Source organism: Phaseolus vulgaris, chromosome 7, assembly GCF_000499845.2.
Source record: "Phaseolus vulgaris cultivar G19833 chromosome 7, P. vulgaris v2.0, whole genome shotgun sequence".
NCBI classification, from domain to species: Eukaryota; Viridiplantae; Streptophyta; class Magnoliopsida; order Fabales; family Fabaceae; genus Phaseolus; species Phaseolus vulgaris.
This window is the reverse complement of record NC_023753.2, coordinates 428,894-450,912: the sequence shown is the minus strand read 5'-3', so window position 1 is coordinate 450,912 and position 22,019 is coordinate 428,894. Positions and strand designations below refer to the sequence as shown.

General features: G+C 34.7%; 4 protein-coding genes across 10 annotated transcripts; 2 read left to right on the top strand and 2 right to left on the bottom strand.

Moving 5' to 3' along the window:
- Nucleotides 1-256: 256 nt before the first annotated feature.
- LOC137828049 (leucine aminopeptidase) lies at nt 257-4,203 on the bottom strand. Its single transcript, XM_068634452.1, has 4 exons — nt 3,106-4,203; nt 2,434-2,667; nt 1,673-1,999; nt 257-891 (listed from the first exon to the last, which is right to left on the bottom strand). The coding sequence occupies exons 1-4, from the start codon at nt 4,201-4,203 to the stop codon at nt 595-597; spliced, it is 1,956 nt and encodes a 651-aa protein (XP_068490553.1). The 3' UTR covers nt 257-594.
- A 141-nt stretch (nt 4,204-4,344) lies between these two features.
- Nucleotides 4,345-7,734, top strand: LOC137828058 (protein TONNEAU 1b-like). Of its 3 annotated transcripts, none has more exons than XR_011083811.1 (8): nt 4,345-5,266; nt 5,398-5,530; nt 5,839-5,927; nt 6,017-6,136; nt 6,871-7,004; nt 7,126-7,154; nt 7,218-7,394; nt 7,526-7,734. XR_011083811.1 is itself a non-coding variant. In XM_068634476.1 (8 exons), exons 1-8 carry the CDS (start codon nt 5,180-5,182, stop codon nt 7,575-7,577), a joined length of 723 nt encoding a protein of 240 aa, XP_068490577.1. In that variant the 5' UTR covers nt 4,345-5,179; the 3' UTR covers nt 7,578-7,734. The 3 variants fall into 3 exon arrangements, 2 of the variants coding, with proteins under 2 accessions (XP_068490577.1, XP_068490575.1); XM_068634476.1 differs by having other exon boundaries at nt 7,316-7,394; XM_068634474.1 differs by having other exon boundaries at nt 7,238-7,394.
- A 1,722-nt stretch (nt 7,735-9,456) lies between these two features.
- Nucleotides 9,457-13,406, top strand: LOC137828053 (probable protein phosphatase 2C 38). Of its 4 annotated transcripts, none has more exons than XM_068634460.1 (5): nt 9,457-9,986; nt 10,266-10,804; nt 11,576-11,943; nt 12,623-12,859; nt 13,062-13,406. In XM_068634460.1, the coding sequence occupies exons 2-5, from the start codon at nt 10,480-10,482 to the stop codon at nt 13,299-13,301; spliced, it is 1,170 nt and encodes a 389-aa protein (XP_068490561.1). In that variant the 5' UTR covers nt 9,457-9,986; nt 10,266-10,479; the 3' UTR covers nt 13,302-13,406. The 4 variants fall into 4 exon arrangements, with proteins under 4 accessions (XP_068490561.1, XP_068490563.1, XP_068490560.1 ...); XM_068634462.1 differs by having other exon boundaries at nt 9,548-9,986; nt 10,455-10,804; XM_068634459.1 differs by having other exon boundaries at nt 9,548-9,986; nt 10,455-10,804; nt 11,573-11,943.
- A 3,103-nt stretch (nt 13,407-16,509) lies between these two features.
- On the bottom strand, nt 16,510-19,663 carry LOC137828057 (CDP-diacylglycerol--glycerol-3-phosphate 3-phosphatidyltransferase 2-like). 2 transcript variants are annotated; one of them, XM_068634473.1, is made up of 8 exons: nt 19,337-19,663; nt 19,086-19,258; nt 18,886-18,983; nt 18,346-18,396; nt 18,084-18,197; nt 17,517-17,573; nt 17,342-17,427; nt 16,510-17,030 (listed from the first exon to the last, which is right to left on the bottom strand). In XM_068634473.1, the coding sequence occupies exons 1-8, from the start codon at nt 19,456-19,458 to the stop codon at nt 16,907-16,909; spliced, it is 825 nt and encodes a 274-aa protein (XP_068490574.1). In that variant the 5' UTR covers nt 19,459-19,663; the 3' UTR covers nt 16,510-16,906. The 2 variants fall into 2 exon arrangements, with proteins under 2 accessions (XP_068490574.1, XP_068490573.1); XM_068634472.1 differs by having other exon boundaries at nt 19,086-19,663.
- Nucleotides 19,664-22,019: the final 2,356 nt, after the last annotated feature.

Here is a 22,019-nt window from a genome sequence, read left to right as displayed (position 1 = left end):
AGGATAAGGTGAAAAAACTATGCCTGAAAACTTATATAATATGGTGCAAAATTATTCTTCTAAAGATGTAATAACTCTGCTACCACCAACATGATTTTACTCTAAAGAATGAATTACTCTAAATGCATTAGGTTTGAAAAAAGAGAGGATTACATTGTCAACTAATGAAAGATTGTCTCAGGTGTGATAAATTCTTGTAATTCTTAACCACTAAGTTATTTTAAAAATATCTAATACAATTACTGACCATGTAATCTTAAAAAAAAGGTGGTTTTAAGAAATATAACTAGAAATAATCCGAAGGAAAATTCCCTTCTCTTTCAAGATAGACAAAACAGCATCCTTAATATAATGAAAAATCTTTAATCCTCCTTAAAATGAATAAAAACTGTTACAGGAGAAATCTTCATCACTAATTGTAATCTACTCTTCTTCATTCATATCACTAATGGCTGAAATGCTCCAAGAAGAAGAACTATGAAAGAAATTGTCGTTGAAGTGTCAGTGAAGTCAAACTTTATTTATTGTGAAGGAGTACGCAAAGGACAATTTGCAAACGTTGAAATGCATGAAACATTCTGAGAATTGTTCCTTCTAAAGATGCTTGGAAAATATGGCCTCAACAACACCTTGAGCAATTGGATGGTAACACTCACGGGCCTCTGAAAATAGTGTTTTGGCAAATACTTTGCTATCTTCGTTCCCACTGCCTTTCACAAGAGCAGTATAAAGTGGACGAAGATACTTCATTCTCCCAACTCCTTTTAAGGTTTTCTCCACTTCATTGTAGTAAGTTTTGCATCCACTTGAAATAGCCCTTCGGAGAAATGCCACCTTTACCTCGTAATCTTTCGACTCAGATAGCTTGTAGCGTGAATCCAAGTCTACCAGCTGCATGACATGTATTATACAAAAGAATTATGATGGAATAAAACAGGTAATATATGTGAAATGAAGCTTAGGACACTTAAGATCTATGAAACTCAGACACGCCTCTTAAATGGTGTGTCCCTGTGTCCGACCAACACGTATCGGTGTGTCCCTATGTCCAACCCACACGTATCAAACACTACACTGTCAGGCGTACGACACTACACTAACACGCGTATGACACTCATACAACATGTATTGGTGAAATGTCCAATTATATTCTCATTAAATTCAAGTCTACCAGCTGCATGACATGTATTATACAAAAGAATTATGATGGAATAAAACAGGTAATTTATGTGCAATGAAGCCTACAACATTTAAGATTTATGAAACTCGGACACGCCTCTTAAATGACGTGTCCCTATGTCCGATCGACACATATCGGTGTCCCTGTGTCGCCGACACGTATCGGTGTGTCCCTGTGTCCAACCTGGACACTACACTGACACACGTACAACACTCTACATGTACCGGTGAAGTGTTTAATTCAACAGACTTTTTTTTGAGTCTCTAACAGTTCTAACACAGTTCCAATCCAACACAAAAAGGACAAATACAGTGAGTATACTGCCTCACAAGAGCTTTTAAATTTGTATAGGAATCACTCAATTACCTTGAAGAGTATATGGTTGTTTTGAAAAAGCCACTATATTCCATATGAGAATAGATGTTTATCTAAATGATGTTAACAAGGAAGGGAGGAAAAAGAGCACTAGGAATCTGAGAAAACAGTATTAACCTGAGAAGCTTCAATCGATTTCGGCAAGTTGTCCAAGTAGAGCTCCCACTCCTGACCTTGCCAACCATCAACTTCATCCTCCCTTGGCATCCTCCCATTTATGAACTCATTTGCCAGTGAAACAATCAGTTTATAAATAGTTGAATCGGGTTCACAAGCATCTGGAGGAATGCCAGTACCTTCTGTCCACAGCACTATGTCAATCTGGTTCTCTATGCCAGGTATGTTAGCTTTAAGGAAGTCAATGAATGTTTCAGTATCAATTGATTGGAACTTGAAGGTACCAATATACTTCTTCAGAAACTCATCGAAGGCTGGTCTCCCAATCTGTCCCAATCCAACCACACAAAAATTAACAAAAAACTCAACTCCAACAAATTAGGTTATGTTTAGCTCCAGAACGACGACAGAAAAGAGAAAAAGCACACATTTTCGAACAAAAAATAAAGGGTAATGATATGTTTACAACTCACATTTTTTATACAACTCTACTATTATTTTACTATTTTTTCATATCATTTAATTTCAAACTTACCCTTTATTATATATATTTATTTCTAAATCGATCACATCAAGAATTGTATACAACTATAAGGGTTGTCAAAATATCATTTTCCAAAATGAAAAGAGAAAAAGAAAGAATATAGTTTAAAAATGATTACTTTTAGTTAATGCAGAATCTCTCTAAACATAAAAAACTATCAGGAATATGGTGCAAAGTGTGGAGTTAAACAACAGAACAAGAAAAAAGAATCAGATACCTGTCTTTCAATGCGCCACAAGAACTGAAAACCTTTCTCATAGGGAACCTGAGAATACACATTATCTGGGTCAATTCCTTCCTGATTACATTTTAGCTTTGTAAACTCCAAGTTGTCCTTGAACCTCTCAACATCCTCATTCAAACCCCTCCAACCAATTCCAATGTTCAGTGCAGCTCTTTGTTCTCCTTGTACAGCCTCCACAATCCTCCTCTCTGCATAAGTAGTGAAGCCCTGGAATCACAATCAACAATCATTTCACCATCACAGATTCAACTTTGCTCAGAGAAACCACACAAAAATTCTGTTTATGAATGAATTAAAAACCCAACATCAAGCACCAGAACACTATTTGTTTCTCCATGGCAACTTATCAAACACTGAAACTAGAAACAGAAAAACCAAAGCTAGACGCTTTTCAACAATCAGAACTGCACATATAAGTCTGTCTTTCCACGATTTTTATCATTTTCAGAAGGATGAACTCAACGAATTACTAGAATTATACTCTCACTTCCAAACAAAAAAAGGCATAACTTGAAAGCATAAGCACAATCTGATGCATTTTGGTGAAGAAAAGTTAATTGGTAGCACTAAACAAGCTGATATTTTAGACATTTCAACACCATGTTTTAGATAACCCCACATGAAACCAAACACGCAGAACAATACCTCGTTCAACCAGAAATGTTCATTGTTCTTGTTGGTAATCAAATTCCCGGTCCAACTATGAGCAAGCTCATGAGCCACAACCTGGGCCCCTGTCGCATCGCCCTTAACAACAGTGGGCGTCAAGAACACCATCCTTGGATTCTCCATGCCCCCATAGGGAAAACTCGGCGGCAAAACCAGCAAATCGAACCTCTCCCACTCGTACGGCCCGAACAGCCTCTCCCCTTCCCTGATCATCTCCTCCGTCCCGGCGAACTCCGCCGCCGCCGAGTCCAACACGGCAGCCACGTCCTCCGCGTACACCCTTGTCCTGGGTCCCACCTCCCTGTTCCCGAGCGCCCCCACAGCGAACGCGAAGAGGTAAGGCGGCACGGACTGCTCCATCTCGAACTCCTCCACCACCCTCCCTTCCGCGCACCAGGGCGAGGGCAGAACGACGTCTAGAGCGTCGTCGTTTTTGGGCGAGCGACGCTGGACGTGGCGCGCCGCCATGACGGCGGAGAGCTGAGAAGGGATGTTGAGGCGCGCGGAGTAGCGTATCCGCACGGCGGGGGTGTCCTGGCAGGGGAAAACAGAGCGCGCGTGGATGGGTTGACATTGGGTGTAGACAAAAGGGTGGGACTTTGCGAAGGTTTGGGGTGGGAGGAGCCATTGGAGTGCAGAGGAGGAGGGGGAGGTGGAGTAGGTGATGAAGAAGGAGGAGTGATTGGAGAGGGTGATGGAGAGCTTTGACCCTTTTATGGTGTCTGGCGAGGAGAGAGAGAAGGGAAGAGGGTCTCTGCTTGTGGGGTCGATGACGCCATGGATACTGAGGGACCGCGTGTCCAGGGAGAAGGGACCAGAGTGTGGCCTTTCCAGAGTGAAGAGCGCAGAGCCATGGATGGTGGAGCTCGAGAAGTCCAGGTACAGACTCAGGGATACGTGCGTCGTGCGTGGCTGCGATGCCTCCGCGAACGAGTGAGGGTCAACCGCTGCCATTCCAGTTAACTTCAAACTCTGTTTCTCTGTTTCTCTCTGTTTCTTAAAGTAAAAAGAGAACCACCGACAACAATTTCCTCCTGCTTTGTAAATAAACCTCTGTTTTCCTTTACAAAGCATATGTTAAAGTTAGTTCTTAGTTTTACTATAAATATTTTGCCGGTTCATAGTGCACTCTTACGTTTTCTTTTCCTGCACCCCATAATCTCATTCAAAAACAAACTTATCTCTAATATTTTCTAAAAACCCTAAAAATGCACACAACATCCACACTCTACTCTTTCTTCTTCCTTTGTACACGGACTACACATAGACAGATTGCATTGCTCTCTCAATGATGGTGTTACTCCATCTTTTAGCACAGGAAAACGTTTCTTTTGGTGATGATCAGTGATGTCTTCGACGACTTGGTAGCGGTTCAGTGATTTCTTTTGACGGTTCTCTATTCGGATAAGAAGGTAAGTAATTTTTTGTTGGTTTACGAATCTATAGTTCTATTTTTATTGCGAAATTTTATTTTCATAGTACATATGTTGTGATTCCAAACAATACACACGCTAGGTTTACAAAACAAAGATTCTGCACTGTCTTCCAGAATATTGAATATGCAAAACTCTTAAATTGGTGCATCGGTAAATCTTCTGGATTGATGAGTCTGGTAAACTTCCAGATTTGTAGATCCATAATATGTTTCCAGATTTCAGAATCCATAATGAAAAAAAAAATGCATTCCAGATTCACAAATCCAAAATTTAAAAAATGTAGGTGCCCTTTTTCAAATAAAAGAATCGAAATTTTAAAAATTGTGGGGTGCAGCAAGATAAATGTAGGGGTGCAAGAAGAAACTCCCTTAATATTTTACGCAATTAACTAAAAAGGCTTTGAAAGGCCGATGAAGAAGTGGGCCTGGGCCGAGGAAGTAAAGAAGCGAGACGGCCCAATGTAAATCCACACTAACGTAACAAACGAAATCGTGAATATTTGCAATCGACGCAGAGCAGAGCTCAGAAAGAGGGAGAAGAAGAAGAAGAAGAAGAAGAAGGAAGAAGAAGAAGAAGAAAAAGAGTTGTGTGTGGAAATTGGTTGAGAGAGAGAAATGGATGACTACACTAGGGAAATGATGGACCTGAAGACACTCGTCACTCGCACTCTCGAGAAGAAAGGCGTTCTCGCCAGGATCCGTGTACGTAAATTCATGCACACTTTCACTTTCCTTCGCTTAGGGTTTCTTCTTTCTAATTTTCCACCGTCTAGATCCGTTCAATTTCTCCTCCACGGGATTTAGGGTTTTTGTTGCGTTTTTTTCTCTCTCAGGCCGAACTCAGAGCGAGTGTGTTCGAAGCCATCGAAGAGGAAGATCGTGTGATTGAGAAGGACCAAGGTCTTCCTCCTGCATTGCTTGGTAGCTGCAACGATCGAGCTAAACAGCTTCACGCTTCTCCTCCAGGTTCCTCTTTTCTCGATCCCTAACCCTACTTTCCTGCAATCTTCCGAGATTCCTTCGTCGTGTTGTTGCTTTACATGGCCTGAATATATAACCAGCTTCAATTACGGTTGTCACTAGTTGTTCCTCTGCTCTTAATACTTCGGATCCGATTTGTCAATTGTGTATGAAAAATGGCTAGCTATGGTTAGTTATTTGTGGCCGTAAATTCTGTAGTTGTAGTACAATGAATTTTTAGGTTAGCGTGGAATGAAAGTGAATGGACTGCATTAGTAGGTATATTTTGTTTGAGCTTGGTATTTGCTGTGCAGGTAGGCTCCTTACGGCGATGATATGTGAGTACCTTGACTGGGCGCAGCTCAATCACACACTAAAAGTTTACCTTCCGGAATGTAATTTGGTAATTAACTATTTTTATTTTTATTTTTATTTTCATCCAGTTTGTTTGTTAATTTCCGTTGTGAGGCTTTCGGCTGTCTTTTTTTGCAGGAAAAAGATTTTTGGAAGACGGAGCTTAAGGAGTTTAGTTCCAAAAATGGTTATGATCTCAACAGAAACAGAGATAGTCCTCTACTTTTGGATGTGCTTGAAGGATTCTTGAAGCTTGAGGTTTTTCAATCAGTTTTTTTCATGATTTTTTTTTTCCAACCGCTCTTTCATTTTGTGCTTATCAAGGTTTTGGATCACGGTTCTTCTACTAGATTGGGCTTAGGAGGGATTTTTGGATCCTGAAGTAGTATAGGAATCAAGGTCCTGTTAGATTGAACATTTGCAGGACGGCTTTATTGGAAATATTAGGTTATGTTCAAGCTAGCAAGCAGTTTCCATGTTTTGTGCCACATCTTGTAGTACTTCTGCTACGCTAGCTCCAAGCCTTGTTGCAATAGGAGTTATGTAGTAATGTTGTAGGATCTTCTGGTTAGATTAATCGTTGTAGATTTGGAAAGGAGACAATGATACATAGGCTAAAGTCATGATATTCCGTCCTTACTATTATTAAATATGATCTGATCTTGGAATTTGTGAGTATATGTTGCATCAATATAAAGGTAGCCTGGATTGAATTACCCATCTGCTATAACCTAATCTTTTGGTGACTACGAGGACAAGCTAATGTGTAAAAAAGAAAAAAACATGGCAGATGTTTGTTTAAAATGGTGTGGGTAGTTCTCTACTTTATGTTGATGATACATGATTGTATAGTGTGGGGAAATCGTTGTGTTAAAAGTTAATGATACCAAACCCTTGGTAGGCCATTTTTTTGTGTAAAGCACACTTAATACTTCACAGAATGCTGCAAATGTGTACTTTTGATTAATCATGTGGTGAATATGCTTTTGTAGAATTTATCCCAAGCAAGGACTAGTGGTAGGAGATATACCGCCTCAGAAACTGAGTCTTTACCAAGTTCAGAATCACGGAATTCCCGTAGGCATTCTTCCTCATCTGCTGCTACTGGCTTACCTCCTCTAGGAAGGTGCATAACTGATCTTATTTCTCTACAAGTTGGTGTGGTATTATTGTACTTATTTATGTTTTTAGATCTTTTAAATTTCATTTCTGGTAGACATTTTTTATAACTCACCTATTTGTTGCAGGGTTGTTCCTTCATCCCAGGCATCATCTGGTGGGTATTTTCTGTAATTGACTTTTTACCTTAAATTATTTGCGTGCTTGAAATTTCCCTTAGTTTTACACTCTAGCATTCAGATAGAAGAGGAGGATCTTCTATGTCTGCTTATAGGAAGGATGAGTACAATTGGCGATATGACAGTGATGAACTTGCAGAGGACATAATTCAAACATCAGGTGCATTAGAAAATCTTCAGTTAGACAGAAAAGCTCGGAATCTATCATCTTCTTGGCGGTTCGTCTTCATGCAATTCTGAGTTTATTCTTTTGTTACCAAGCACAAAGCATTTAATTTTAGATTTTATCACCATCTATTTGTTTAGATATTAAGAAACATTATTGTTTTCTGATTGTCCTCGTTTGCAGACACGCTGGTGATGGAATCAACGAGGATGATGGCAGGGTTGATCACGTGTAGAGGGACAGACATTGCTTGCGTAACTGCAATCTGCTCCTGTATTTTACTGTGTATTCTTAGTTTTCTGCCTCTGATGATTGAATGAGCCTAATTTGATGTAAGATCATTTAATTGTGATGTGCTTTAGTGTTTTTTATGAGCTATTTTTTCTCTAAAATTTCCCTTTGCTTTATATATTTGTTATTGAGTTTCCATGATTTTGGCTCATGCTTGCAAACATAATAAATAAGCACTAAATTAAGGGCCATGTATTTTCAGCCTCTGCTAAAAAATATTTGCCAGAGCTTGAATTCAAGGCCTTCCTTTCTATGTTCTGCTCATTGCTTTGGCGGTACGAAAGTATCTCTCCCTTCTTTCTTATGACAACAACTTTCAACTCTTTTTTTCATACCTGGAAATCCTAAGAATCGTGATTTATTTAGTTGGTGAAAGCATGGGAATGTTTATATTATTTTCTTACAAATAAAAATGAGTTATATTTATTACAAAAATTAATTTGTTACCATGTTAAGTTATTCAATACAAGTATAATTATATATTTTCAGTAAAAAAATATTTTAGCTTGGGAAGTTTTATTAAACTTTTTTAAAAACTAAACATGAAAATTTTCCTTTCTTAAAACCTCAAATTTATTGTATGAATTCTAATTATAATTATGAAAATAAAGAACAATTTTTTTTAACTATAAACATTTTTCCAAAAATTTAAACATATTTATCATAAAAAAATTTATTATTAATTTATATCACTTATAATTATATATACTCGTTTTGTATTTTAAAAGTTTTATATATATATGTTCGTGCTTATTAGTGTTTGTATTACATAGGTATCACAGTTTTACCGTTGTTGATATGAGGCCTCTGTTGTAACCGTTATGAAGCGTGTCTCGCGCTAATCTTCTTAGTTGTAAGTTAAATTTAAATAACTACCCAAACACACTACAAATTTTTAGATTGGATTATTTTAGTTTTGAAGTCTTGCTAATCCTCTAAAAGTCGCCCCTAAAAAGTAATGCATATTTTACATGCAAAAACTCAGTAGTATAATTTATTAAGAATGCATACAATCTTCACGTTTTTGTCTCTCTTTCAGTTTTTTGGAACATGACAGTCAAATCACGTCCATGTTTCTTGAAATTTTGTAATTTAATATTTTTTATTTTATTTAAACTTTTCTTGATTTATTTAACAATGTAATTAAGGTTGTTCAGAATTATGTAAGGATAAATGCTGAAAAATATTCTCAAAAAAGAACGGTGTAAAAAAAATACAAATTCATAGGATTTAACAGAATTAGAAACTTGTCAAGAAAAGGAGATGCAACTGTATAAAATAAGAACCAAACAAATAAGCTATTGGGGGAGAAATTTAGAAGAGGGTTTAAAAAGGAGAGATTTGGAGATTATAGTGTATTTAATGAAAAAATGTAAAAAAAAAAACTTATGTATACCAAAATAAATTATCTCTTTTATATTTTATTACAGAATACATTACTATTTTTACTTTTCCATTATTACTATTCCAAAAATTATTTTAATTAAAAACTAAAAAAAATGAATATTATGTTTATGTTGTATCATGATAATACTCTTTTGAAACAATTCCTTATATATAAATTGTTATTATTGGAGGATACAATGATGTAAAAATTGTAGAAATGAAAAAAGTCATCAGTATAAATAATTAGCGGTAAAAATTTCTTAATATTTGTCAAACAATACATTTACAATAAAATTTATATGATACAATGCATACATACTGTTTGAGATAACTTATCAGATGCATGAATAAATTTAGAAAGCAATTAGAGAAAGATTTGTTATAAGCAGTACCCCGAATATATTCTATAAATAGTGTTGCAGATTTATAATAGAAGAAGTCTTGACCCCGAGGTGTTGTGTTGAAGTCAAAGATATTTTCAAAAATAGAAAGTGTATAAGAGAGTGAGGTTATAACGGTGGGTTCGTTAGATTGTCTGAAGAAATGGTTGCAATATGCTAAGTTAAGAATATGGGAGAGAGGAGGAAAAGTTGCCTAAAATAGTGGTTAGTTGGAGGTCAAAGTCTAAACCCCACCAAGGCAATAAAATTTAGAAAACAAAAACTGCCAACCAACCCCAAAAGCCAAAAGCCAAAGCCCTTTGGAAATTCCTTCCACCACCAAACCAAACTCACTCATTTTGTTCTTCTTTTCTAATTCCTTTTTTATGGCTACAAACTTCATGGAATAAGGAAAGGAGAAGCATAAACACGAACCAAAAGCCCTCTCTCCCTTCCAAAACTCAAATCAAAGCTTCAACTTTCTACACCTTTTCATCACAACTAAATCCAATCCTTAAAATTGTCACTGGGGTTTTAATGCATAAGGAAGTGTCAAAATACTAAATATCCCGACATATCTATCCAAGGTACGATGAAAAAAAAATCTGTTATTGTGTGTGTCTGTATACATATATTTGTTCTTGTGTTCTGCAATTGATCAGATACAATCTTGTCGGTGCAAATTTACGAGCTGCCCATGTTTCTATTTGATTGTTTCTTTCTAACAATGAATGTTGATGCTACTTGGCTGTTGTTCAATTTCATAGTGTGGTTGATGAAAACCCCATTCTGGGTTTGTTTGATAGACAGTTAATGAATGAATGGGGTCTCTGAATTGATTATGATCTCAAATCCTCCTGGTGCAGGTTGTGGACAGTGCAATTTACGTCTTTGATGGTTTCCAGTTTTATGTATTATGGTGTCAGTATTTCTTAATAGGCGTTTGATTTGTGGAGGTTGTGAGTTGGGGTCAGTTACGTAGATGGTGTAGATAGGAAAGTAGGCGTTTTTTATATTGTCATTGACTTTGGTTTGATGAATTATTTGTTGGTCAGTTGTGTGTGTGAGACTATGTAAGGGATGGTATCAGCTACAATTAGGCGAATTGTCTCACCCTGTTGGAGAGCATCTGATACGGGTGAAATTTCTGGTAGGCATGGAGATTCAAGTGGGCGTGTTGATGGTTTGTTGTGGTACAAAGATTCTGGAAGACATGCGCATGGTGAATTCTCAATGGCAGTTATTCAAGCAAACAAATTGTTGGAGGATCATAGCCAACTTGAATCTGGTCCCTTGAGCTTAACTGAGGCAAATCCTTATGGAACTTTTGTTGGTATATACGATGGCCATGGAGGTCCTGAAGCTTCCCGGTTTGTTAATGACTGTCTATTCAAAAATATCAGGAGTGAGTTTTTCTTCACTCTGTACCATAAATTGCTGTATCTGGAAATAACTTCTGAACTTTAAGTCAAAATCATCAATTTAGGCTTGAAAATTGCAATGATCATCATTTTGATCCCCAACATGGTAGAATGGTTCTTGGAGTTTGTAAATTGTCAATTAAAGTAGTCTCTTTGTTGGCTAATGTCATGCAATGCTGCCCCAGTTGGCATGTTAAACATCTTTGTGACATCTGATTAGGCTCACACGTTTGCACCATATTAGGGACCATTTTGATGAAATTTACCCCTCCTCTCTTTGCCTTTGCCGTTTTAAAACCAATTTTTTCACCTCCACCTCCAAAGTTCACACCATTTTTGCCTTCCTATGTAATGACAGTTGTGTTGTGAAGAAACAATTTTTTGAGCTCTCGTCCTAGATAAAGAGATAAGAATGCTGTGAATGGGGGGGATGAAGGTTAAAAAAGTGTTTTTCAAATGGAGAAGACAAAGAGGGATCAATTTCTTCAAAATTATTCATCCAAATTTTTGGTCAATTTAGTCCCTCTTATGTGGTGGAATGTGTGCCTAGTAAGATCTTGCTTAGATACTTAATGTCTCAGTTCAGTCCTTCTAACAACATTACATGACAGTAACTATCAGAAAGACTAATTTAATTGACGATTTATAATTTCTATGACCATTTCAGTCATCTCAGAGAACAAATTGACCAACCATACTATGAGTTTTAGCTAGTTGATCCGGTTTACTGACTTAAGGGGTTGATCTTAAAGCAGAATTTTCTTCGGATAATGATGGAATGTCAGCTGATGTTGTCCATAAAGCATTCTTGGCAACTGAAGAAGAATTTCTTTCTCTGGTAGAGAAGCAATGGCTGCATAAGCCGCCTCTAGCATCAGTTGGATCTTGCTGTTTGATAGGCATAATATGCTGTGGGGAGCTCTATATTGGAAATGCCGGAGATTCTCGAGCAGTGTTAGGTAGAATGGATGAGGCTACAAAAGAGATTAAAGCTATTCAACTCTCCGAGGAGCACAATGCTAGCATGGTATCTGTCAGAGAAGAGTTGCGCTCATTGCATCCTGATGATCCGCAGATAGTGGTTATGAAGCACCAGGTCTGGCGCGTGAAGGGTCTGATTCAGGTGCCTACTTTAAAATTGTATCTCAGGTTTCTTTGTGTTTATTCGTGTAAGACACATGCAGACCTTCAATATTTTTGTTAATGTCTTCTGCAAATTATTATTCAGTTTCAATTCATGCAGTCTTCTATCTATGTTTTGGTTGGTTTTGTTTGGATCACAATTGATCTTTTTCTAATTTTACTTATCCCCTATTGCTTATTCATAGTTGGCCATATGTCTAATTGCATAATGCAACTCAATACAAATCCTCATTCCCAAAATTCTTAGTATGTAATGGTAGCAGGTTTTAATATCAGATATATGTCTAGTTCCGGATCTAATTTTAGAATATAAGGAACCTGAATTTAGTTTGGCCACCAGATTCAGGGAACAATGGTTGATTCAGAATATTGTTGAAAGTCTCATTGATATTCAGTCTGTCCCGATTTACTAGTACTTCTATGTCCTGAGAAAATATGGCCTTTGTGGATGGATGTGGCTGATTGGGAATCGAATTTAAACATACTGATCAAGTATGTTTTCATCTTCCCACTGTCCAAATTGAATCATATTGTTGATTATGTTTCTTGTTAATGCACCAACCACATTTGAGGCTTCCTTCCAATTATGATTATTTGGTGACTCAAGTAGAAAATCCATGAACATTTTCTAATTTGAATAAATGTGTGATGATGTGTAGATTTCAAGATCCATTGGTGATGCCTACCTAAAGAAGGTAGAGTTTAACAGAGCACCATTATTGTCAAAATTTCGACTCCCACAACCCTTTGAGCAGCCAATCCTTAAAGCTGAACCAGCAATACTGGTGCAAAAATTGTGTCCTCAAGATCAGTTTCTCATATTTGCATCAGATGGGTTATGGGAGCATCTGAGCAATCAAGAAGCAGTTGACATTGTCCAAAGCTGTCCACGCAATGTAGGGTTCTAATTTAGTTCAGTTTCCTTTGTACATATAACTGTCATCGCATGTCATAAACACTTGATGTTCATTAATTGTACATGGACTGAAAAACAATGTATTGCAAGGTCTTTGTTCTTATTTAACATGGCTATGGCTGATTTGTTTTGGTGGCCACTTTTTGGTATAAAAGTATATTGAACAGATTACTGTGGTACAGGGAGTGGCAAAGAAACTTGTGAAAACAGCACTTTGTGAAGCTGCTAAGAAAAGAGAAACGAGATACTCAGACTTGAAAAAGATTGACAGAGGGGTGAGGAGACATTTCCATGATGACATCACTGTTATAGTTTTGTATCTTGATTCAAATTTTTTGGCCCGTGCCAATTCTCGTGTACCCTTGGTTTCTATCAAAGGAGGTGGTGAAAATGGTTATGGTATTGGAATTATAGATGCCTAGTTCAGGAGTTTTGGCACCTTCCCTCTCTTCAATTTGTATTCCAAATGTGTATGTAAATTTCCCCCTTCCCCTGGGATCATGCTAATACAATCTCTCTCACAAACACACACTTCCTTGTCTAATCTCTTTCTTAATCACGTTCAACTTATTTTAACACTTCAGACCCAACACTGGGTCTAACAATAACACATGCGTCATGTTCCTCAAATTATTTCACAAAATTTATGTATGCATCACCGTTCTCATTGTTGTCACTGTTGCCAAATTAAAAGGTAATAATACAGAATTTGAAAGAAGGAAATACATCATAATATGCAAGACAAATACCCTACAATCCATGTAATTCCAACTTTCACGGTGAAATTCAACTCATAATTAAGCAAAAACGGTAAACAGAGTCCACAGTTAGGATTTTAACATAACTTTCACGGTAAATTTGAATGTTGAACCAAAAATTGTACCTGATCCTTCGATAATCCATGTAATTCCAACTTTCACGGCGAAATTCAACTCATAATTAAGCAAAAACAGCAAACAGAGTCCACAGTTAGGATTTTAACATAGCATTCACGGTAAATTTGAATGTTGAACCAAAAATTGTACCTGATACTGCGATAATCCATGTAATTCCAACTTTCACAGTGAAATTCAACTCATAATTAAGCAAAAACGGTAAACAGAGTCCACAGTTAGGATTTGAACATAACTTTCACGGTAAATTTGAATGTTGAACCAAAAATTGTACCTGATCCTGCGATAATCCATGTAATTCCAACTTTCACGGTGAAATTCAACTCATAATTAAGCAAAAACGGTAAACAGAGTCCACAGTTAGGATTTGAACATAACTTTCACGGTAAATTTGAATGTTGAACCAAAAATTGTACCTGATCCTGCGATAATCCATGTAATTCCAACTTTCACGGTGAAATTCAACTCATAATTAAGCAAAAACAGCAAACAGAGTCTACAGTTAGAATTTTAACATAACTTTCATGGTAAATTTGAATGTTGAACCAAAAATTGTACCTGATCCTGCGATAATCCATGTAATTCCAACTTTCACAGTGAAATTCAACTCATAATTAAGCAAAAACAGGAAACAGAGTCCACAGTTAGGATTTGAACATAACTTTCACGGTAAATTTGAATGTTGAACCAAAAATTGTACCTGATCCTGCGATAATGCATGTAATTCCAACTTTCACAGTGAAATTCAACTCATAATTAAGAAAAACAGGAAACAGAGTCCACAGTTAGGATTTTAACATAACTTTCACGGTAAATTTGAATGTTGAACCAAAAATTGTACCTGATCCTGCGATAATCGAACCTATAATCACTCGAATTGTTGAGAACCAATGCCGAAACTGTAGTGTTGAACAGAACGACACCATTTTCTTCAATGCACGAGCGAAAACCAAAAGTCAATAGTTCTGGAATTTTCCTTCATATTCACGAGCCACACGTGAGCTTTATAAGAGTCGAACAATGTGAAGGTCAAAATATTCTGATGCAACTACTTACATTTGTGTTGGAATCACTAGTGTAATTTTTTTCGTGAACCACCTCCCATAGTTATAAGGACACACCCACACTCCACACTCTTCTTATTTGGTACAAATTTCCACATGAACTCAGATCCCACAATCATATGGAGTAAGCCACACGTTATGGTCAATTTTTTTGTGCAATTTTCCATATAAACACACCCCCACACTTAATTGGATATAATCATACCTTTATAGTCGAATCACACTCTTGTAGTAAAAAAAATTGGCCAATATTTTACATGAGTTCACCCCCACAACCATATGAGTGTAACCACACTTAACTTATTTCAAAAAGCAGGTGAAATAAATATTAATATGAAAAATTGACTAAACAAGTTACGAATATGTTATGAATCAAGAAAAACACATCCAAGATAAACTAAGGATACAAATTTTACTGAATAATTTTTGTATTATTACTTCTGCAATTTACACTCAGAACATCCATAAAAGAAACGATTATTCTTTTTACACAGGACTTTCCATATCTATCAAACTGAATTAAAAAATGTAACCCCTTCACTAAATCGGTTGGTCTTTATTTAAATATCACTAACCGCACGAACCGCTACAAACCACTTTATTTAAAGACCACCAACTGCACTAACCGTTACCTTACAAACCACTAACTGGTATCTTACCCTTTATTCCTTACATTTTTCCTATAATATACATCTCACGTCCTATCCTGATTGTATCCTAAAAGAATCTTCCTCTTATTAAACTTTAAGTATGCAAGAGTATTTATATTGTTTCAATTATTGGTGTTTATCTATATTTGTCACATAAAACTTCATATTGACATATTCAATCACAATTTTTAGTTTAAAAGATAGTTAAACTAATTCATTTTAATATGTTACAAAATGCATTTTAACTTATGTTTGTTCTTTTTTCGTTTAAAAGAAAATTATAGGATTGATACATCACTTTGTTAAGGTCCACCTATGTCTCTTAATTTTCTCACTTGCCGATATTTGTTTTGTTTAAAACCTTAAGCATCCTTAGTTCAACATCAAATAGTTTGGTTTCAAACCTTCAACATCTCTAATTCGATAGATTTGTCGTGTTGATTCTTATAAACATGCTTAAAAATAATATTTAGCTTGGTTGAAAAAATTAAGGATCTTTAGTTTTAATTTGTGCATTGAAGAATTATTTATTAAAGTATGTAAGTATTTGTAATTCAATTGCATACATTAAACACTCTACTTCAACCTAAATAAAAAGTCTATAAAATCTCTCAAATTAATGTTAAAGATCTCACTTTATCTAGTCAAATTATATCATATACAAATAAATTTATAATTTATAAGGTTGAGTTAAGTGTTAATCCTACTTTATATTTTGCTTCAATCTTTATAAATGAGCAATAAGTATCAATCTTACCATAATTCATCCTTAAAATAAAAGGTAAAATTAAAAAAGAAAACAACTTTTCTATAAAATAAACTCAACTTAAATTTATGTATAAATTGATTTTAAAAAATTTGACCTGCCTTAATTCTTTGACTTAGCCAATCAACAAAATCCAATTCATCTGAATTTTTTCTTCTAAAAAGTAGTAAAAGCAGATATGTCAAATCGTCCGTTTATTGTAAGTAAGGATAAAATTTTTAAACAAAATGTACACAACAAACAAACACTTAATGATAGAAAAAACTGGAATATTTCTGAGCCCTTAAATTAATGTTCAGTGTGAATTATGTTATTGCATCCCACATTATTCATCTATTATTTCTTTGTTTACTTTGAAATTTATCTGGGTCAAGTATCATACAATAATTCCAGCTGAATTTACAATGGCTCTAAGTTGTAGTTAGCACCTAAAACAAAATCCCTTATTTTGATCTTTCCCAGGGTGAAGGAGGGAAACAAATATGCAGAAAAATATAAAGGAGTAGGAGAAATGGCACTGTATGGGGATAGAAACTGCTCAGGAAACAAAAATTACATTTACATGCGACTAAATATGCAAAACCCCCTTTAGTGAAAATGTTAAATGTTTGGTGGTATCAAAGCCAAGAGAGAAGTAGGTGAATACATGGAGCATCACCTCAACAACACCCTCCATATCTTCTTCATATATACAACCAACGACCATATAGCAAGCCCTGCTGAAGTATAAAGCAAAACAACACCAGACCCAACTATAATGGCAGCTCCACCTCCATTGCTGAAGAGAAAAATGAGAACACAGTCAAACTCAACCAGTTAATAACAGCTTGGAATCAAAATTTAGGGAACAAAAATGAAAGTTTATGACATACAATACAACTACTAACAAATTAACACCTGAAGAGATTTTCCAAACACACAATATTAAGCATTACTACATATAGAAAGTTTACAGATGAATATTAGTAACAGGTTAGTAGAAAATCAAGTCGTTTGGAGATGAGTTTTTTCACCTAATTTTTTTTTCCATAAAAAAAATCTAATGATAATTGGATTTAGGGTCACAAAAATGCAAAAAAATCCAATAACCTCAAGTCCCGGGTCGCAAGAAGGATGGTTAATGCTGTCATCTGTGAGGCTGTTTTCCACTTCCCCAAGTTATTTACAGCAACAGCCTATGATTAACAGTTTCATGATATAAGGTCAAAACATTGTGCTGATATAATAAAGCATTTGATTCTGATGTTCAGGAGGTAAAACAAACCTCTAAAAGCTTACTATCCTGGGAAGCAGCCCATTCCCTGACTGCAGACATGGTTATCTACATACCAAATTTGAGAGAAAATTATAAGGAGAAAAGTTTCTTTAACACCAACAACAGTAAATAACATACATTTAACCAACAGTTATAATAATATTTTGAATTAAAAATTAAAATGAAAATGAATAAAATATTAGTTTATTGGAATATGAACTGTATGTTTTCACTGTTGAAAGTATCAACATGTCAGCACCCAATGTAAGACATGTTTTTTTGAAAACAAATACAAGGCCAGTAAAATAGACAAGATATGATGCTTTCAACACAAAAGGAGAGGCAAGTGAAAATATGGTTTAGCTCAGATCCAATTAGAAATACAATAAACTTGTGTTTGTAAACATGTTACATACCAAAAATCATACAACAAATGACAGCCAAGATAAGAAAAACGAATATTTAACTACTATGAGTTTGGAATTTGGTAATGATGCAAAGGGCCCTTGTTAAGTACCTACCCTTAACCAAAACCTTTTATGTAAAGCATGCCTTAGAAATCACGGTACGCCTTACCTCTCTACCAATTATGGCAATTGCAGGTATAGTTAGCAGCCACGGTGCTTGTCCAAACACACCAACATCCAAAGGTCTGGTACACAATAAGACCAGTGTGGCAGCAACCATGAGCTGCATTCAATTCAATCCACATTATTTTACATTTAGCCAATAAGAAAAGAACTTGAGCTGCACTCACATCACATCACATTTACTAACCCAAAAAGACTTGAATTCATCAAGTAAATATGTGTGTATTAGGGGAAGAAAAAAAAAATACCTTGTCAGCTACCGGATCTAAGAATGCCCCGAATGAAGAATTTAACTTCATCTGCACGGCAAAATGACAATAGTTAATAAAAGAATAAGGATTGACCTATAACTTTAAACTATGAGGCTCGTCACGGCTCTTAAATGGTGTGTCCGTATCGGTCCTGACACTCGTATAATACGTATTCAAAAAATATTTTTTTAATTTCTGACAATTCTAACACGATTCCAACACAATTTTAAAAAAATAACAAATTCATTAATTTTCTAAAAACTCAAACTTATTGTATAAGATTTTATTATGACTATAAAAATAAGAAATAAATCTTTTTGAACCAGTCATGGAAAACATCTTTTTTGTAAAAAAAAGCTCACATACTTGTGCATTTGCATGTAGATTCGTGTCACTATAGTCCTAAATTTGGAAATTATACATCTGGAAATGTCCGTGTACCAGTATCAATGCCTGTGTTACATAAACTTGAAACGCTGAAAACAGAACAATGTGGTGGTGTGTGGATTCCATAGGATTGGAATGAGTAAAGAGTACCTTGCGAGCAAGATAGCCATCAAGCCAATCTGTGATTGATGCAGCGACGAAAATGCTCGTAGTAGCCGCAGTTCCACGCCAACCATCCATGTAGAAAGCTACACACGCACACACACAAAAACATCACTTTCACATCAGATTGCAATACAAGTGTTGTGATATAAACAAGCAAAAGGGGGCAACAAAAAATCGAAACGCACTGGCAACAAGAAGTGGCACCGCAGCGACACGGCCCAGAGTCAGAATCGTTGGCAGAGTGAGTAATTTGGAAGGTTCCGGTTCCGGTTCCGGCTCTGGCTTAGACTGAGCTTGAAGCTGAGATTGAGCCTGCGACGGTGGCACTGGCGAACCTAAATCTGTGACAAGACCAGCTCTTCCCAAACATGGGAATTTGCGTGAACGTGCAAACCCTAGGATTTGGTTCTTGGAAGGGGAAGGGGAAGGGAAGTACCTGCAAGGGTGATGGGTTGGGGTTGTTGTTCTTGTGTTAGGGTTCCATGAGAGGGGTTTGGTTTTGGTGGCTGTGCGAACGTAGATGAAACCGGTGGTGCTGAGCTTGAACCCCAACATCATCAATCACCGATCACTTTCTTCTTTCTCAACCAACTTTTGTTGGATCACAGAGCTTGCAGGGATTCGTAATTTCTAGATTTTGGTTACAACCATTTCATTTGATTATCCTTTGAATATGCTTTCGTTCATCGTCTAAAATTTGTTTTTGATCTTAAGACTAAATTTTAGAGCTTCTAAAATGTGTTTTTACCTTAACCTAAACTTTAGAATTTTTGAATGATTGTAGTAAATTAATTAGTTTTCTTTTCCTTTCATCTAAGAAACGAATTCATAACATAACTATAAAATATTTTAATTTTAAAATGTAATAAAATAATATTTTTATTATAAATATATATAAAAAATTAAAGTTTGAACTATAAACAAAAATTTATTTAAAAAAATAATTAATTAATTAATTAGTTCTTTTATTGAAGAATACGGACATGATAATAAACTTTAAATAAAATATTGAATCATAAAAATATTTTTTTTTTTATGGAAAATAAGTCTTTCTTCTCTTTTTCTTGTTTGTGTTTTTTTCCGTTTGACTTTTTTTTGTTTGTGTTTTTCCCTTGACCTCGTTATTTCCTTTATTAGATAGTCATTTTTATCTCATTCTCTTCCTACTTACATGTTCTGTAGTACTACTCTCTTCATCATCGTTCCTTGGCCAGTTTATTTGTAAAACTTTATTTTATAAAAAAAATATTTAGAGTGAAGATTAACAATAATTTAATTTTTTTTTCTTGATTTTTTTTATACGTATTTTAAGGACAAAATCGTGATAGAACTTTTAGTTTCTAAATGGAGAATGTGGATGAGTGAGATATAATTTTTTAAAAATTATTATTTTTTATTTACGCAGATATCCTATTGTTGGCCTACGTTGACTGCGAGTTATGAGATAGGAACTGAGCAGGTTAACGATCTATATTAGTGAGTCTATCCAAACTCTTTTGGCAGCGTGTTGCGGGTTGGTCTGCATGGCTCACATGTCCCGCTTCGTATTGTCATCCGTAGTATCATCTCAACGAATTTTAAGTCGAAACATTGACGTCATATATGAGAATAAGAAAGTGATTTAAAAATAACTTTAATTCCCTTAATTCTCAGGTGGAAGACTTTTTCGGATACGTCCAATAGTTATAATTTTTTAGGAGTTATATCAAATGTCACTTAAATACATATTTCTCTCTTTAACTCATACTCTTTTTTAACAACAAAATTGTAATCAAATTTTAATATCCAAATCAGAAAATAAGGTAATTATCATGATGATACTATTTTAACTTGAATTTATTGATATAAACAATAAGAATAAAATCTTTAAATTCTAATAAAGTCTCCCCACAAAGTTTACTAAATGTGTTAATAAAATTCAATTATTTGAAGAAAGAGCAAACTAGGAATGAGATTTTTTTAACAGGAAAGGACAACACCTTGACCTTAAATTTAATAAAAGTAGGTGGAAAAATGGGAGTTGATACTATTTTAATGTAATTGTCATGTTTTCGTGGGATTTATTATAATTCACCACGGTTAAATATGAACAATGATATATAATTTAACATTTGAATTAATTAATTATTATTTTATTATAATATAATATTTTATTTCAAAAAGTAGTTACAGAACAGTTGTTTTTACTATATTTGCGTTGAGAAACTTTATTCCTTAAAAATATATCCATATGTTTATGTTTTTTCTTTTAGTGTGTTGGCAAGGAAAAATAATTAGTCACGTTAAACGGTTACATGTATGTTTATTTATTATTAATTAAATCTACAAAATATGTTTAAATTCATCAATTTTTTATGTTAAGTCAACGAATTCTAATAAAAAAGATATATTTTAAACTCAATGAATCACTCTAAATTCCTCTTTATTGAAAATAATATATTTAAAAAAATGCTTTATTAACACTTTTTCTCAAATTTAAGCAAGGTGAAAAAAAAATGCATTAAGTAATGTGTGGTGGAGGTGCGTCACAGAGATCACGGCATGATCAGTGATGTGCCGACAGGGATGGAAGGGTAAAACCATAATTTCACAATATAAACATTTCAATTTATTTTTTAATATTAGACAAAAAACAATATTAGAAAGATTTATTTATTTTTACTGAAGAGATAAGTATCATAAAACAGTAAATTCAAAAATTATTTTTCTAAAGTTCATCACAACACACAGGTTTGACTTTGTTTATTATTTTATTTTTAAAATAGTATATGGTTTTATAAATTAAACATGTCACCACCAGTTAAAAATAACTTTTGGTATAAAAGTAAACATTTTTCTTTGAAAGGAAAATTAATATTTTTTATTAAATATGTACTCACAAAATTAAACCTTTATACAAGTATTTAGGATAACTTTTGCAATAAATGTTTTATACAGATTAAATATATAATGAAGTAAGGTTTTTTATAACTAAAATCAACTTATATATATGGTTTTTAATGAAAAAGATATCTAAATTATTAAAAAAGTTAATTCATACTGAATTATTTAAAAACAAATATTTTCACAAGTACGTTTAATAAATGATCTGAATAATTTGGAGTGGTTTAATTTAGTTT

Bases quoted from the DNA above. Each gene is read 5' to 3' on its own strand.
- LOC137828057 (XM_068634472.1), bottom strand. From the start codon at position 19,458: ATGATGTTGGGGTTCAAGCTCAGCACCACCGGTTTCATCTACGTTCGC. The intron at 18,984-19,085 runs GTGCGTTTCGAT...GTGCGTGTGTAG, and splicing joins GGTGCCACTTCTTGTTGCCA to CTTTCTACATGGATGGTTGG. The intron at 17,428-17,516 runs GTTTGTTTTACC...TGTTAATCATAG, and splicing joins AGGATAGTAAGCTTTTAGAG to GCTGTTGCTGTAAATAACTT.
- LOC137828049 (XM_068634452.1), bottom strand. From the start codon at position 4,203: ATGCTTTGTAAAGGAAAACAGAGGTTTATTTACAAAGCAGGAGGAAAT. The intron at 2,000-2,433 runs GTATCTGATTCT...GGATTGGGACAG, and splicing joins TGTGGCGCATTGAAAGACAG to ATTGGGAGACCAGCCTTCGA. The intron at 892-1,672 runs GTTAATACTGTT...CATGTCATGCAG, and splicing joins AATCGATTGAAGCTTCTCAG to CTGGTAGACTTGGATTCACG.
- LOC137828058 (XM_068634474.1), top strand. From the start codon at position 5,180: ATGGATGACTACACTAGGGAAATGATGGACCTGAAGACACTCGTCACT. The intron at 7,155-7,237 runs GTGGGTATTTTC...TCTAGCATTCAG, and splicing joins TTCATCCCAGGCATCATCTG to ATAGAAGAGGAGGATCTTCT. The intron at 7,395-7,525 runs GTTCGTCTTCAT...CCTCGTTTGCAG, and splicing joins AATCTATCATCTTCTTGGCG to ACACGCTGGTGATGGAATCA.
- LOC137828053 (XM_068634459.1), top strand. From the start codon at position 10,480: ATGGTATCAGCTACAATTAGGCGAATTGTCTCACCCTGTTGGAGAGCA. The intron at 10,805-11,572 runs GTGAGTTTTTCT...TTGATCTTAAAG, and splicing joins TCTATTCAAAAATATCAGGA to CAGAATTTTCTTCGGATAAT. The intron at 11,944-12,622 runs GTGCCTACTTTA...GATGATGTGTAG, and splicing joins GCGTGAAGGGTCTGATTCAG to ATTTCAAGATCCATTGGTGA.